The sequence below is a fragment of the Artibeus jamaicensis genome, unplaced genomic scaffold (genome assembly GCF_021234435.1).
Source record: "Artibeus jamaicensis isolate MK-2021 breed Jamaican fruit bat unplaced genomic scaffold, CSHL_Jam_final contig_923, whole genome shotgun sequence".
In the NCBI taxonomy this organism is placed as follows: Eukaryota; Metazoa; Chordata; class Mammalia; order Chiroptera; family Phyllostomidae; genus Artibeus; species Artibeus jamaicensis.
In genome coordinates, this window is record NW_026522014.1 from 11,144,533 (window position 1) to 11,158,971 (window position 14,439).

Consider the following 14,439-nt stretch of genomic DNA (forward strand, 5'->3'; position numbering starts at 1 on the left):
CTCCCCAGTTAATTATGCATTAAAACATTTCTCTCACGCATCTTTTTCTGAATCTTTGGTGGAAAACACAGTTTATTAGGCACATAGTTTAAAACATCTATTTGGTTACTGGTGTGATTATGAATAATCTCCTAGGTTTACATGCAGAAAGGAGTAAGGCTTGTCATATTATCACACTTCACTGCGAAGTAACATGTTTTCACTTATTTCTGGAATTAGAAACAAAACTAAATAAAATAAAAAACACTTTCTATTTTTCAGCACAAGAAAATTTTATGCCTGATATTTTAAATTCCACTCAGAAGCTCTAAGAAGTTAAAGAAAAATTACTTAGATACAGCAAGGTATCATATACAACTATCTAATAAAATCTTTCAGTTGGAAGTTTCTCCTCAAGTCATAGGCTGAAGACAATTGATACACTGACTCTAAAAGGAAAAAGTAGAGCGATCTGCAGCTTCGATCATGTAGTATTACTCATCAGTGCTTACTGATGGCTGACATCACACTGAGACTCACATTCCCCATGGTATCCTTTTTTATGTTTACAAGTGTTTTTCTTTTTAAATCACAGTCAGGAAATGGACACTGCAGAAGGAATGGGTAGGAGACATAAAAATCTATGGGAATGCATGCAACAAAAATTTGTAATATCACTTCATGTAAACTTCTGCTTTCTTCATGCATCGATGTCTATAAAAACTGAGACAAATTTTCTAATAGATGAATTTTACATTAACTCAGTAACAAAAACTGTTAGATGAATGTTAGGCGAGTTCCATGATTTTGCATGAGCAGGAGACTTGAAACGATTCAAAGATTTCCAGCATAAGTGTTCCATGGCCCAAATATGCTAATTAGATCTGAGAATGGAAACAATACACGATTATTCCTTGCTTATGTTCCTTGTTCTTTTGACGAGGGAGCAGAACAACCCAGTTTTTGGAGGAGGGCCCATCAGCATTGGGGCTTGGTTCTTGTGTGTAATTTTTATCTAAGGAAAAAAAAAGAGAAAGAGAGTAATCTCAGATATAATACCGATTCCTGAGAATTCCTGTTAGGTTAATAATAGCCCATAAATTACTGAAACATCACAAGCATAAAATGCAGTTTCTGAGTTCTATTATTTCAAAAATATTTTTAAGACAGATAAAGATATGCATTTAAACCATATTCCAATGCTTGGTACTAACAAAACATAAAAATTCATTGAAATCACATTTTAATCATCGTGTTTGTTACCTCTAACCTCAATTGTAGTAATACTCCCAAACTCCTCTTTAGGTTACATGATTATCTCATATAATTTATTGACCAATCGCTATGTATCATTTATTTAAAACAGGAAAGGACACAACATTAGAGTATTCAGAATCCCAGCTACAACCAAACATCAGGATGAACTTGGTATCAAGATAAACCTTATTTATCTTATTAATCAGATTGTTTCTCTCTTTCAACACAAATGGCCAGGCTTAATTTCAAAACAACCATTTGAATAGGAAGTTATGACTTAATATACATAAAAGGTCAGGAATGATTAACTACTTTCTAATTTGTTAATTAATTGGTAATAGAATAGAATCGAATACTGAAAAGCCTGCTTAAAACACTCTGAGAGACTGTTCTAAAGCTACTCATTTTGATTTCTCGGATATAAAAACTGCGAGTCACCTTAAATGAGAAGCTTAAAGTAGATTATGTCTGCAATTTTCTCTAATTCAAGTCTAAATTAGAGAAGACATTTTGTGAATATATGCTATGCTCAAAGCTAATTGAAAGCAATTATCAAAGTGGCATTTTGTCTGTGACGTTAAGATACATTGTAAGATAATAAATGATTATCATTATGTAATAAAAAGGTCACATTTTGCCTTTGGGCTACTGATGCTAAGAGTTCCTCAAAAGCAATCTGAGACATTTTCTTTAGAGATCGGAAACTAATACAAGAACCATCGCTTATTAAATATCAGTTGTCACCTGCATAGCCCTGGCGTCAGAGATGAGTATTTCTTTCAAAAAGAAACACCACCTCATTAAAAGCTGCAAAAATATATCTCTTAAAGGGCGTACCTGACATTTTCAAGTTAAAATGAATATCCTTCACTTGTCATTCACTAATAGTAATGAAACAAAGGGAAAAAAAAAGAATGTCACGTGGACAGGATCATTAAAATTGGCACTGGGGCTTTTGGGAAATAGAGATTTCCTTCACAGTCTAGAAAGACAGAAATATATGTCAAAAGCTGAAAAAATGAACAACTTTATTTAGCTCTGTTGGAATCAGGTTATCCCAGGAAGATTCAGTGTTCTTCTGTTAACTGTAAAAATAAATTGTACCTGTAACAGGCTGCTGGACTAACCTAGCCCCTAACTCTCCAGATATCTAATTTTATTTTATTTTTACCTTATGAACTGGAGATTGATAGTCATATGGTTAAAACACCAGAATGCACCTATATATGTAGATTCGAAGAGCTATCAGGCTCAATAATTCAGCTTTAGATTACTCCCTCCCACATTTTGTTGGTGTTAACCTTCTCTGAATCTTAGCTTTATAAAGTATCTAACAGCACATCATTTGTTCCTTTATTCATTTCACAAAATTGATTGAGCCCCTACTATGCTTTAGACACTGTTCCAGGAACTTTGAAAGAGAGACAATACACATTCTCTGTCCCCAAGATATCATCGACAAGTAGGAAAGGCAAGCACATGCGATAATGATATAGATCCTGAATTGGGGGCTAAGCAGAAAGGCACTATTTTTTAAACATTGAACATGAACATGAATCTTTTTTATACAAAAGTAGTATTTTTAGATAGGTACCTGGGGAAGAATGTCATATATTACTTATATAATAACTTTAGCTTCAGATAGACCATTTGTGGCTAAAGGAAGAAGGTACACATTTCTGAGTCCCAGGGGCTGTCCTAAGTCCTTTAGCACAGTAGTACTAGCACATGCTGGAAAATATGGTCATTATTATTGATGGAAGAAATGTGTCATTGTAGTTACATATATAAGGTTAGCATCAGTTTCTAACAAAGAATAGCTGAAATGCCACAAATTACTGTGTGTGAGATTTTGTTTGTTCTTTGTATTTTTTTAGGTATTTCAATTTTGTCTGATTATGGCTATCTTTATATTGGAAATCCTTTTTTAAAAGAAATCACATGTTGTTATGCCTTTGAAAATAGCACAATATCTCATTCAGTGTCCCTGACACAATGGGACATTTAATCCGTGTCACTGACAAACTGGGAGTTCTAGTTTTCAGTTTCTAAGCAGGATAATGGCCAGTCCTATTTTAAAAATTGTCTATAACATGTCCTCTTTGTTGTCAAATCAGTCCTGTGGTCAAAATGCACAACTCTTCCTTTAATCTAACATTATTTCTGTGAACAATTAAGTCTACACCTTTTTTCCCTATCTGTGTTTATTATGGAAACAGGAAACAATTGCCTGTGTTTTCCTCTTAGTTGGGGGAAAAAACTTGGAGGAAACCGGCATTTGTGAAATGTCTCTGATGTACCCAGGCTTTCTGCATATGGCATTTCATTGCAAAGTCGCATGTCTTTATATTGAGCAGAAGCAAAAACAACTCCATTATGCATGAGAATGATTCTAGTCTAGGTCAACTGTTGCTGTCATAATCACAGAAAGTCCAGGTGTGGGCTTCAGAACGCTGGAGACTTATACGTAGCTTCAGGTTCAGATTGCCCACTGGGAGAAACCTGGTTAAAAAACCTCACCAGGCCCAGAATAATTGTATATATCCCACACCTGTGTATTTTTATTTATTTATTTATTTTTGAGAACATGCTCTCTAGTAGAAAAACAACAATGAGTAAGGAGTAGATTCCAGAGAATTCAGAAGGCATTGTTTTAGCAGTCTGAAGACTGGAACCAACCATCAGCCTGTCTCTGAGTGCTTCTATCTTTTACGATTCAAGTCATTACTTCTTGGTTGTTCCTCAGTGCACCAAAAATTTAACCAAGCACCAGCTATGAGCAAGATGTTTTGCAACTTGATATTTGACTATTGAGTTTGGAAGGGAATCTGAGGTTATAAGCGAGAGAAAATTATGGGCAAACATAAGCAACGGTGATGGGGCTCCTTGCAGCTGGAAGGGCTGCATGAAGGTGAAAAGCACTGGTTAAAAAAAATGCAGGATAAATACTGTCAGTGATAGAATGGCATCCCCATATAAAGACTCTTCATTTCCATATGTCACTGCTCTCTTGGAAAGCAACACAGGCAGAAGAGAGGCACTTTGCCCCAGGACACTTTCTAATTCCATCTCCCTATTTCAAATTAAGATTTAGCACATCGAACAATGGAAATATGAAAACGTTTGATTTCAGTCTCAGTTTTAAAATTAGTCAGTACGAAATCAAGATGCACACACAGAGCGGATCTAGGATTCTAAGGCAGTTTTCCTGTTTGTTACATTGCCAGAGGTGCACAGCATGACAGTGCCACCTCATAACTGTAATATTAAGAATAATAACATGCATAAAAAATTGACTTACTTGGTGCTCACCAATATGCTAAGTGTTGTACACATTATTCAAATATTACCTGTTTTATCCATTTCTTTGAGATGCCTTAACAGAAGTCTACCCCCAGAAAAGTATTATTATAAGTATGGAATTTCATAAAAGAGATAGAAGAGAGGGTTTATGTCTTATACCAGACAGTGAACAGTGTGTCTCTTCCCACGAGACATTTATGTGGTCTCCGAAGACCTTCTTCAGGCCAACTAAAGTCAGGGAAGAAGAGGGCCTTCACTGACTCATGGTCCAGGTAGGTTTGGCCCAACTCATTGGCATTTTCTTTCCTAGATCCCTGTTTCCCACCATTGCATATTCCCACCACCTTTTATTATTAAGGGTAGTGTTTCTCTTCCTCAGATTATCCAACCCGCCCTGCTCAATGTCCAGTCCCTGGAGATCAAGTCCACCTACTGAAGAACTTATCTGAGCCAGGGAAGAAGCTATTCTCATTTCAAAGAGTTGTCCTACCTGCTTCCAAAAGAATAATTTTTAAATTATTTTATTTTTATATGATCTAATTGTATTCTCTCCACAACCCTCAGAGGGAGGTGTCAACATTCTGATTTTACAATACAGGACAAAAGCTTACACAGGTTCTATAATCTGCATTACACAAGTCAGGTTCATAACTGCAAAAAAAAAAAAAAAGCTTTCATAGCGGACTCCAACTCCCTAGCACTCCTTGTTTGCCACCTCTGCACCTTCATGTCCACTGTTGCCCTGGAGAACATTCTCTCCCTTTCCTGCCAATCAAACTTTGATCCCTGTCTGTCCCAACTCAAATCATGTATTATTCTGAAATTTCAAAGCACAGAGATAAAAAGAAGATTCTAAATGCCCTTTGAGAGGAAAAACAGGTCATTTACAGAAGAATGAAAACCAGCATGGCATCAGGCTTCTCAAATACATTAGTGCTAAAAGAATACAGAAAAACACCTTCAACCCCCAGAGGAAAAGTTAATTTTATCCTAGAGTTCTATACTTAGTCAATGTATTGATTAAATGTAAGGCTACAATGAAGATGTTTTCAGTCATAAAAGGATCTAGAGAGTTTTTACCTTTTACATGCCCTTTAAAACATATTTGGAGGGTGTTCTCGGGCAAAACCAACGGCTGAGCTAAGAAAGAGATTAAAAAACACAGGATCACACTGACAACAGCAAAAGCTGGTAAGGATATAAAGCAACACTCTCATACGCTGCTGGCAGAAATGCAAAATGCTACACACAGCCACTTTGAAGGACAGTTTGGTCCAATGATGGTAACATGTGCGATGGTACAATGTGATGTGCATTGTGCTACACAGGTATTCTCAGGATGCAGTGGGAGACAAAGCAATGCCACATAGATTGTGGTGGAAGGACAGGCCATAATTAAACCTGAGCTTTGGCAACATCACTCTGGGTGCCATACCAGAGGCAGGAGATCAGCTGGAAAGTTAACACAATCCAGAGGTGCATCAAAATGGACTTCAGTTATGGCAGTGGCAGATGTGAGAGCTCTCAGGGAGGCATCATCTATGGGACATGACGCTAGCCGATTGGCTGTGTGGTATTGGAAAAGGGCAAAATTCTACTATGATTTTCATGCTTTTAGCTTTGTTGGTTATGTATGTGGAGATAATTTGTATAGAAAGATGCATTTTTAACAGGGGTAGGGGCTAGGAAGTTGGTGAACTCAGCATTGAGTGTGACAGGCTGAGGGAAATGTTCAGTGTCTTTTAGATATTTAGGGCTAGTGTTCAGAAGGGAGAAGAGTCTTGAAACAGATTCAGGTGTGATGAGCTTACAATGATACCCACTGAGAAGAGATTTCTGTAGAACATTGTGGCAAATTGCCAACGGGAGGTTAGACTGTGTAACTGAGGAACACTGACGTTAAAAGGGAAGCAGGGGAATGATGTCCCATGAAGGAACCTGAGCACAAGTAGCCAGAGAGGTAGAAGAAAATCCAGAGAGAGGCATCATATAAACATTGCTAATCAATCTTCAGCATGGCCTATTCCTCTTCTATTAATGAGAATGAAGTCATCAAATTGCATGTGTCGAGGCTAGATGTACCTCAGTTTGTCACAATGGTTTGCATGTCAGTGATTAAGTTACTGAATTGTTTACACTGTTTCTAAATCTAGACATCATCATATTTGAGAGTTATGTATTGCAGGATGTTTAAGCAGTTGTTCATGTAATTCAGACGTTGCCAAGCATTTTCTGTAAAGGGCTACATGTAAATATTTAGGCTTTGTGAGCTATACAGTCTCTGTAGCTATTTAACTTTGCCACTGTGGCATAAAGTATCCATGGACTATATGTAAATGAGTGGGTGTGGCTGAGTTCCAATAAAACAATGTATAAAAACTAAAATTTGATTTTTAACAATCTTATTTTGATATTTTCAACCATTCAAAGTTAAAAAAATCTTAACTCTCTGGCTATACAAAACCAGGCAGCTGTTCAGATTTGCCCCAAAAGCCATAACTTGCTGACCTCTGATATAATTACAGTCAAACACTGAAAATCACATCTAGAATTATGAAGCATGTAGTAGAAGAAATGAATTTTAACTTAAAATTATAATGTAATGGGTCAATAGCTAAGAAATAGATGAAAGTGCAAGTAATTCCGTGTGGTCTATTTTTGCTATACTGAGTGCCTGCATTCAGAATTCACTCCGTGACAATTCTCCATAAGAATATATGCTACCTTTTCCAATTTTGATAATGAATCAACTGATCAAATTTGACTTAAATGCATAATCTCTTTATTGTTTTGTACCGCGGTGGGCTTGATAATATTGTAGTTCTTAGAAAGTACCTCAGCAGGTGGTATTTTGCCTTTTAAATATTCTCCCTGTTACCTAGCCAATATTTTCTTCTTTGCTTCATCTCTTTAAGAGTTCATTATCACTGGATTTATTCATCTACCTTAAAAATGAATGGGGTTTTTGGAGCAAAATAAATGCCATAAAATATCTGTGGGGAGAGTTTAATTTAGCAATTATCTGAAACATTAACAGTTACCTAGCCTGATCCTGGAATAAGAGTGTCTCCTCCCGATAATGGAAACCATTTTGAACTCACGCGTATAGCTGAGCCATACGACAGTGGGAATAAAGAGCATGCTAAATTTTCCAAGTCCATAACTGCCAAAAAGCAAAGCAATGAAACATAACAATTTTCTAAAATTTCTGTGCCAGCTTCTTTATGATTCCAGCCATTATTTCTTGAAATGATAGTAATTTCCAAGTTTAATGTTATAGTCTTTGATCTAACATCAAATCCAGAGAAATCATTGAGAAGAATTCACAATAAATCTTTAAAATATGGGTTTGAGAGGTTTACTTGCTGATGAAATTCATGGGGATTTTAAATGTGTATGGTAATAAGAAAAAGTGAAACTTTTTCCTAAAGGTGATGGGCTATTTGGCCATATTGAAGGGAAAATATTCATACCTAGGTTTGAAATCTATTTAAAGATATAAATTTGGTTCTCCCTTCCAAAGTATTTTATGGCTGTAAGTTGGTTTCCAGGGAAGATCAACACTTAAAAAACCCCTTTTCATAATGCCTATGTCTCTACAGAGAAACTTAACCCACAACTTTAACCTAGTAATTGTTTTTCCTTTTTGGAAGGCCTTTCTAACAAAACAAAAACAAAAATAAAAATAAACACAAAAACAGAAAACAAAATAACACAAAAAGTTATCCTTGACTATCATCAGAGAATATTCATAATATGAACTACTTGTGATTCTACTTTTCTTAATGAGTAATAGTTTATATGTTTTCCCCATGAGGTCTTTTTAGATATTGAAAGGTTAAAAATCATGAACTTGAGATATGAGGCAAAGCTTTGACTGCCAGCGTGGACACTAGCCAATGTGTTTCACATTTTTGAGCCTGAGTCTCTGTTTGCTAAAGGAAGATAACAGTACACCTAATTTATAGGACTATTGCAAGTACATGCTGAGACTATGCATGCCATATATGTGCTTAATAAATGTTACTTGCTATATTTAGAGTAATTATGTTTGGTCCAGTGGAGAACACATTTTGCTAACCCCTCTCCTATCTGAGACAACAAGGCTTTTAGGATTCCTTGGGTGACACTGGGAGATGGCATATTATGACCATCTGCCTTCTCTCTGAGGAGGCCAGAAGCACCTGGTAGCATTTCAGCCACATGCCAGGTTCTACTTTTACCCAAAGGAAAGAGTAGGAAAAAAATCCATGTGGGACCTGTACTAACCAAAGAAAGAATGGATTTTTTTGAACTAAGGGAGCACATAATGATGTATTATGAAAAGAAACTTCTTTAATGAGTCAGTTGCTAGACTCAGCTATACACTTGGTTATTTGGAACACTATAGCACTGATCTTAAAGACATTATTTCATGGTAATCCAATAAACATTTTGACATGCTACCCATAAAAAATTGCCATCACATGGTATATTGATAATTGATTTTCCTAACAATGTGCCCAGGACATGGACCAGGGAACATGATTTACTTGTGTTGTGTTGGAGTAGAGAGAACATAACCTAGATATTTTCCAGAGTCTCCTCTTCCATGGAATTGCTCCATCATTTATTCAATTGTTCAAGCCAGAAACATGGATCATCCTTGGCACCTACTCCTTACCTCCTATAAACAATCTATCAATTTTGTCCCTCAGATATTTTCTGTAGCTCTTGATTTCTTTGTCTTCTATCTACTACCACCACTCTAAAGTCTGAACAGATTGATGAAAATAATAAACCTTCATTCAATTCATTTTAACTTAAGACTGTTCTTGCCAGCAAGGAAAATTTAGTCCACTTTAAGTATCCAATTATTGACTGTACATTATAGTTATTCATTAATCATTCAGTGGGGATAACTTTTGAAAATATATTAAATGGTAAAAATGATGAGTTTTAAAGAAAAGGCTCCTAACTGGTTATTACCATCCTTTACAATTCATTCCCCACCCAGAATGATTTCATCACCGTGCAAACCTGATCACATCACTCTCCTGCTTAAAGTCTCTTTAGTTCCATGTGTGTCTTAAACTAAAGCTAAAAATCCTTCCTGTGAGCTTCCAGGCCCTGTAGCTCTGACTCGCTGGAATCACCTGCCTGCATGCACATCTCTAGTCCTCATGGTCCATGTCTGTCACATCATCTTTCATATCCTTACACAACTATGCCCCTATCTCCCTATGCTGTTCCCTTTGCATAGGACAGTTTTCCCTCCCTTTATGCTTAGTTATATACTCCTCATCCCTTAGTTCTTGGATCTATTTTCAGTTCCTTTGAGTCTTCTTAGACCTCCTTTGAGGTGGTCAAATTCCTTTCTTGCACCCTGTCATAGTACCATAGTACCATATAATCACAGCACCACAGTATCACAAAACTTATATCATTACTGGAATCATGTATGTGTATGACTTTGGGTAATGTACAACCTCACTGAGATCAGAGACCATGTCTTTTTGCTTTCTTTCCATTATTTCCATTTCTTTGCCCTATAACTCTAGGGCAAAATGTCAGCATGTTCACTGATAAGGAATTCAATAAATGTTTGTTGAAGAAATAAAGTAAATCTGACATTCTTAGCTTGGATGAAATAGTATTCTCTTCTTAATTTTTATTTATTGATTTGAAAATCATGTCTAATGATATTTATTTTATTCACCCGATAGAACTGTCATGTCGATAAAACAATGTAATATGTAAAATTTTTCAAAATTTTGGCCTCCTCAAATGAAACAAGTGAAACTATTTTCTAACTATTGAAGGAAATAAAAGCAGTACATTATTAAATTCTATTCAGTGTATTTTTATGTTGTGAACCACTCTTCCTGGTTCTAGGAATTGTAACTTGACCCCCTGTGGCTAAGGGCAAGCGATGACCTTTGGAATACGAGCCTCAGGAGACAAAGCTTGTCTCTGGTAGCAAATGCTGCCTCAGTTTTCTCCCTGCCCCCAAAGCATGGTAGATGTCCATGGTGGGAATGACCGCTCAGAGAGGGACAACCTAGGCCAGGCAGGATCACTTGGGAGACCATCATGAAAGGACTCCGGGAGGCTGCGACAATGAGGGAGCAATGGACACTCACTTTCCCCCCCACCCCCCCCACCCCCGCCCCGGCTTTGACAAAGCCCAAGTCCCCATGTTCTCTGGGAGAAGAGCTTCCTGGCTCTAATCCCCTTAAGCCTGAATACCTGTTGGGGAGAGGTGCAGCTCCTTGCCTTGCTAGAGTGGTATCTGGGGTAAATCAGGCATAAGAAAGAATATGTAAAAATCCTGTGAAACCTGTTTTGTTTAGAATGCTCTCATTTAAATGATAAGGGTCCAAGCAAGAAGTTTGTTCCTCAAAGTTTTACTGCTCTGTTGGCTATCTGACCCTGACTGAGATAAGCCCTCACTGTTCTTTGAATGCTATCTATTATTTGATTCTTACCTGTATTCTTGTGCAAACGAACCCAATAAAAGCCCCTTGAGGAAGGGGCTCTTGGCCCTTCCCCTTTGAGGAACCAGCCACCTTTCCTTCCCAAGCAGATCTTGTTTTGGTAGTTTCACTTTCATCCGTGGCACATGGGGGGACTTGCGAGGAAAGTTGTCCCCACATTTTTATTAAGAATTTTTTAATTCAAATTTTTGCTTTTGAAATGGGTAACTCACCCTGAGGGATACCTCTGTGAAAACAACAAACCCTGTTCTCTGTGAGGGGTAAGAAGACTTACTCTTTAACACTTTCAGCAACACAGGTTGTCGCTTTTTGAGGAGAAACTTGGGATGTGTTAGGCATATTTTCTAATTTTAATATACAAAATCTGATGAAATGAAGAACTAGATAAAGTATGACTAGAAGGCAATTGTGGGAAGAAATTCAGTTACAGGCCTTGTGGTTCTACAGTTTGTATTTCCAGAAGAGAGACCTCAAACAGCTCTAGACGGAAAGAAAGCAAGTCTCCTGCTATCAGTCTGAGGGTGCCCACAGAGTGGGAAACTACCCATTCTGGGAGAATATATTCCATTTTGAACTAGATATAAATATTTTTAAAACATTGCTCCTCTTGAAAACTAATGACAAAATTTTGTTCAGTGCATATAATTTTCCACTTTTAAAATGTGTAATGGTGCCAGATCAAATCAATATAAATATACAAAGTATTAGGTATTTGCTATGTTTTTCATTTCACTTTTTGTCTTTTTGTGGTTTTGGATATTACATTCAATTCAAGTTAGGAGTTCCTATGAAAGAATATGAAGATGAAAGATTATAATTTAGCTGAAATGAAACAAACTTTTCTAAGTAAAACTAATGACTACATTAACTTGATTTTCAAAATGAATAAAAGAACAATTTAGGTTCATTTTACAGTATTTAAATAGAATGTGTTAAAGAGAAGAACTAAAAAAGGTAAGTCTAACTGTAAACATAAGGTGGTTGGATTAACTTTTTCAACATAATGTGGTAAGAAAAATTGTTTAAAATTTTTTTTGTGCAAAATGCAATCAAATCTAATCAGTTTGGCATTAATTAAGCTCTAATAATGTACTTCACTATTGCTCCTAAGGAGTGTGATCCGTTTCCCCATCATCCAGGTCGATTTGTGCACATTATGGTGTCATCATAATTTTAAAACATACTGTGAAAATGACAGAGCTGCAAAATTAAAATAAATGATTAATGGTATTTTTTTCATGTTTTGTACTAATAGGTAATACTGAGCCTTTAAATTAATAGAGCTGTCAAGCTCACGGGTGTTAGAGATCCAGCAATGAACCAAAATGGAAATTATATATTCCACAGACACCTAAAGATGACACTTTGGAATATTTTAAATTTTAATTAGTAGGTGCCATTGTTTTGTTCCCTGTACCAACCGCAAATTAATTGGAAATTAGTCATGACCAATCCCTTTTTTAACAATTTGAAATGAAAAAGATTGGTGCTTTATACCTTAACATTCTTGTTTGGGGGCCAGAAAGCATACATGCAGTAAATTGTATTGTCAATTACAAAAACAACAACTGTTGTGAAATTAGGAAAGATTATGCACAGGTAAACAAAACTAATTAATGCATAAGTAACAGGGGAACACACAAAATAACACCCAACTAAACACTCAAGTGCCAGTATTTGAAAAAAATAAAGGCTGTAGAAATGCAAATTTATGCACAGCATTCACCAATAAAGTCTTAGGCAAAAAGATGCTTTGAGTTTATGTTTTATTTAGCTGCTTTTGGAGTCTAACTACCACTCATACCTTAAAAAAATACACCCATCAGAACAGCAGTCTGCTTATTCAAACATATGCCAAGATGGCAAAAGATTGTTAGTTAATTTTTTTTCTGCAAAATGTCAGGATTAAACTTATTAAATAACGAATGATGGTATTTCCTCCCTTAAGATTTATCTTTATTCTGTATTTAAATATTAGGCAAAATGCAATTTCTGTGCACATCTGGAACATATTCAGATGGAAATCTATACCTACCTGTTAAGCATTTTCCAACTGACAAGTTTTGGGTTACTCTTTGTCTTTCATCACTAACAATACTAATATTCTTTTATAATATTTATTTAGTCTTTTAAAGTAAGCCATGACAGCAGCTTAAAATTCTTTGAAATGGTTCAAAGTCAGCAAGTGTCAAGATACAATAGTTGTGTAACTTTTAATGAGAAAATAATATTCCTATCAATTTTTCAAAACAAGACTAATTATTAGGAAATAAACCTGGTGCATTCAATATCATTTAAAGTTAATTGATTTAATGAAAGGGTCTTGGGAGACTGAGCAGTTAGGTAAACCAGCAGATAACTTCCATAGCACTACTATGAGCTTTGCATAGTAATTTTCCAAAGCTGCATAGTAATTTTCCTAAGCAGTTATTCCCCTCCCTTCTTATGAAAATCCCATACAATATTGCTTTCAAGGAGTGAAACATATTTTAAAGCTCAGACTATATTAAATTTCTGCAAAAGTGCTGGAAAGGTTAACAATTTTGTAAAAAGGTAGTATATAAAAATTTTCATAAAATAGTTGAGATTCTATAGTAAAACAGTTGTAAGGCTGTGTAATTTCTAATCTGTTTTCAGTTCCCAGGTTTGTGATCAATTAATTTAGGTAATAGGTACAGGATTGCCCACCTACTATAAAGTTAAGAAAATTCCATCTATTTTCCTACTTCTCTAATTCACCCCGTTCTATCCATCAATTTTCCTATGTACTATTTATATTTAGGTTTTGGTAGCTTTTTGTCAGGAAACATAATTCTATTCACAATTTTCCTTTAAAATTGTATAGTATCTTTAGTAAGCAAGAGAGAGATAAGCACATAAACTATGAAAGAAAGCAATCCATCCAATTCCACTGTAGTTTCTAATATAATATGTGAGGTGTTCATTTCAATGTTATTCCCAAGTAGAAAAGATTTTTATGGTATTCAGCTGTCTAAGTGGGTTGAAAGTGGAATCAAAACAGTCTCTCAGCTCACTTTTCTTTTCAATGCTAAATGTCCTATGTTGGGTTGGCTGTGGTTCCATCTGCTAGTTAAAGTGCCAAGGAGTCTCATTGGCCTGGCTGCTGGTTTCACACCTGTGCTCCTTTATGCAATGCTGTGCATTAAAGAAAGCTTCAGAGTCATTGTATTTCCTCCTCTGACCTTTGTAACTGTAACAAGCTTAACAAGGAAAACAAGCTTAATGAAGCCCTGGCATGTTTGGGAGTAGAAAAACAAGTTAGGGACTGTTCCAGCCTCATAATTCTTTGCCTTATGACCTTGGACATTCATCTAAAGTCACCTCCACAGCCTAAAAGTCTCCCAAATAATCACATAACTTATTTGTAAAGTCTTAAGATATGTTTACTTATGGACAAAGTGAT

The 14,439-nt window shown here is 35.9% G+C and overlaps 1 protein-coding gene across 1 annotated transcript in view; it reads right to left on the bottom strand.

The window, feature by feature from the left end:
* Positions 1–599: 599 nt before the first annotated feature.
* Positions 600–14,439, bottom strand: part of DGKB (diacylglycerol kinase beta) — a 566,799-nt gene continuing 552,959 nt past the window's right edge. The window contains exon 24 of the mRNA XM_053655066.1: positions 600–994. Coding sequence (XP_053511041.1) covers positions 887–994 — 108 coding nt within the window. The 3' untranslated portion in view covers positions 600–886. The remainder of the gene's footprint in view (positions 995–14,439) is intronic.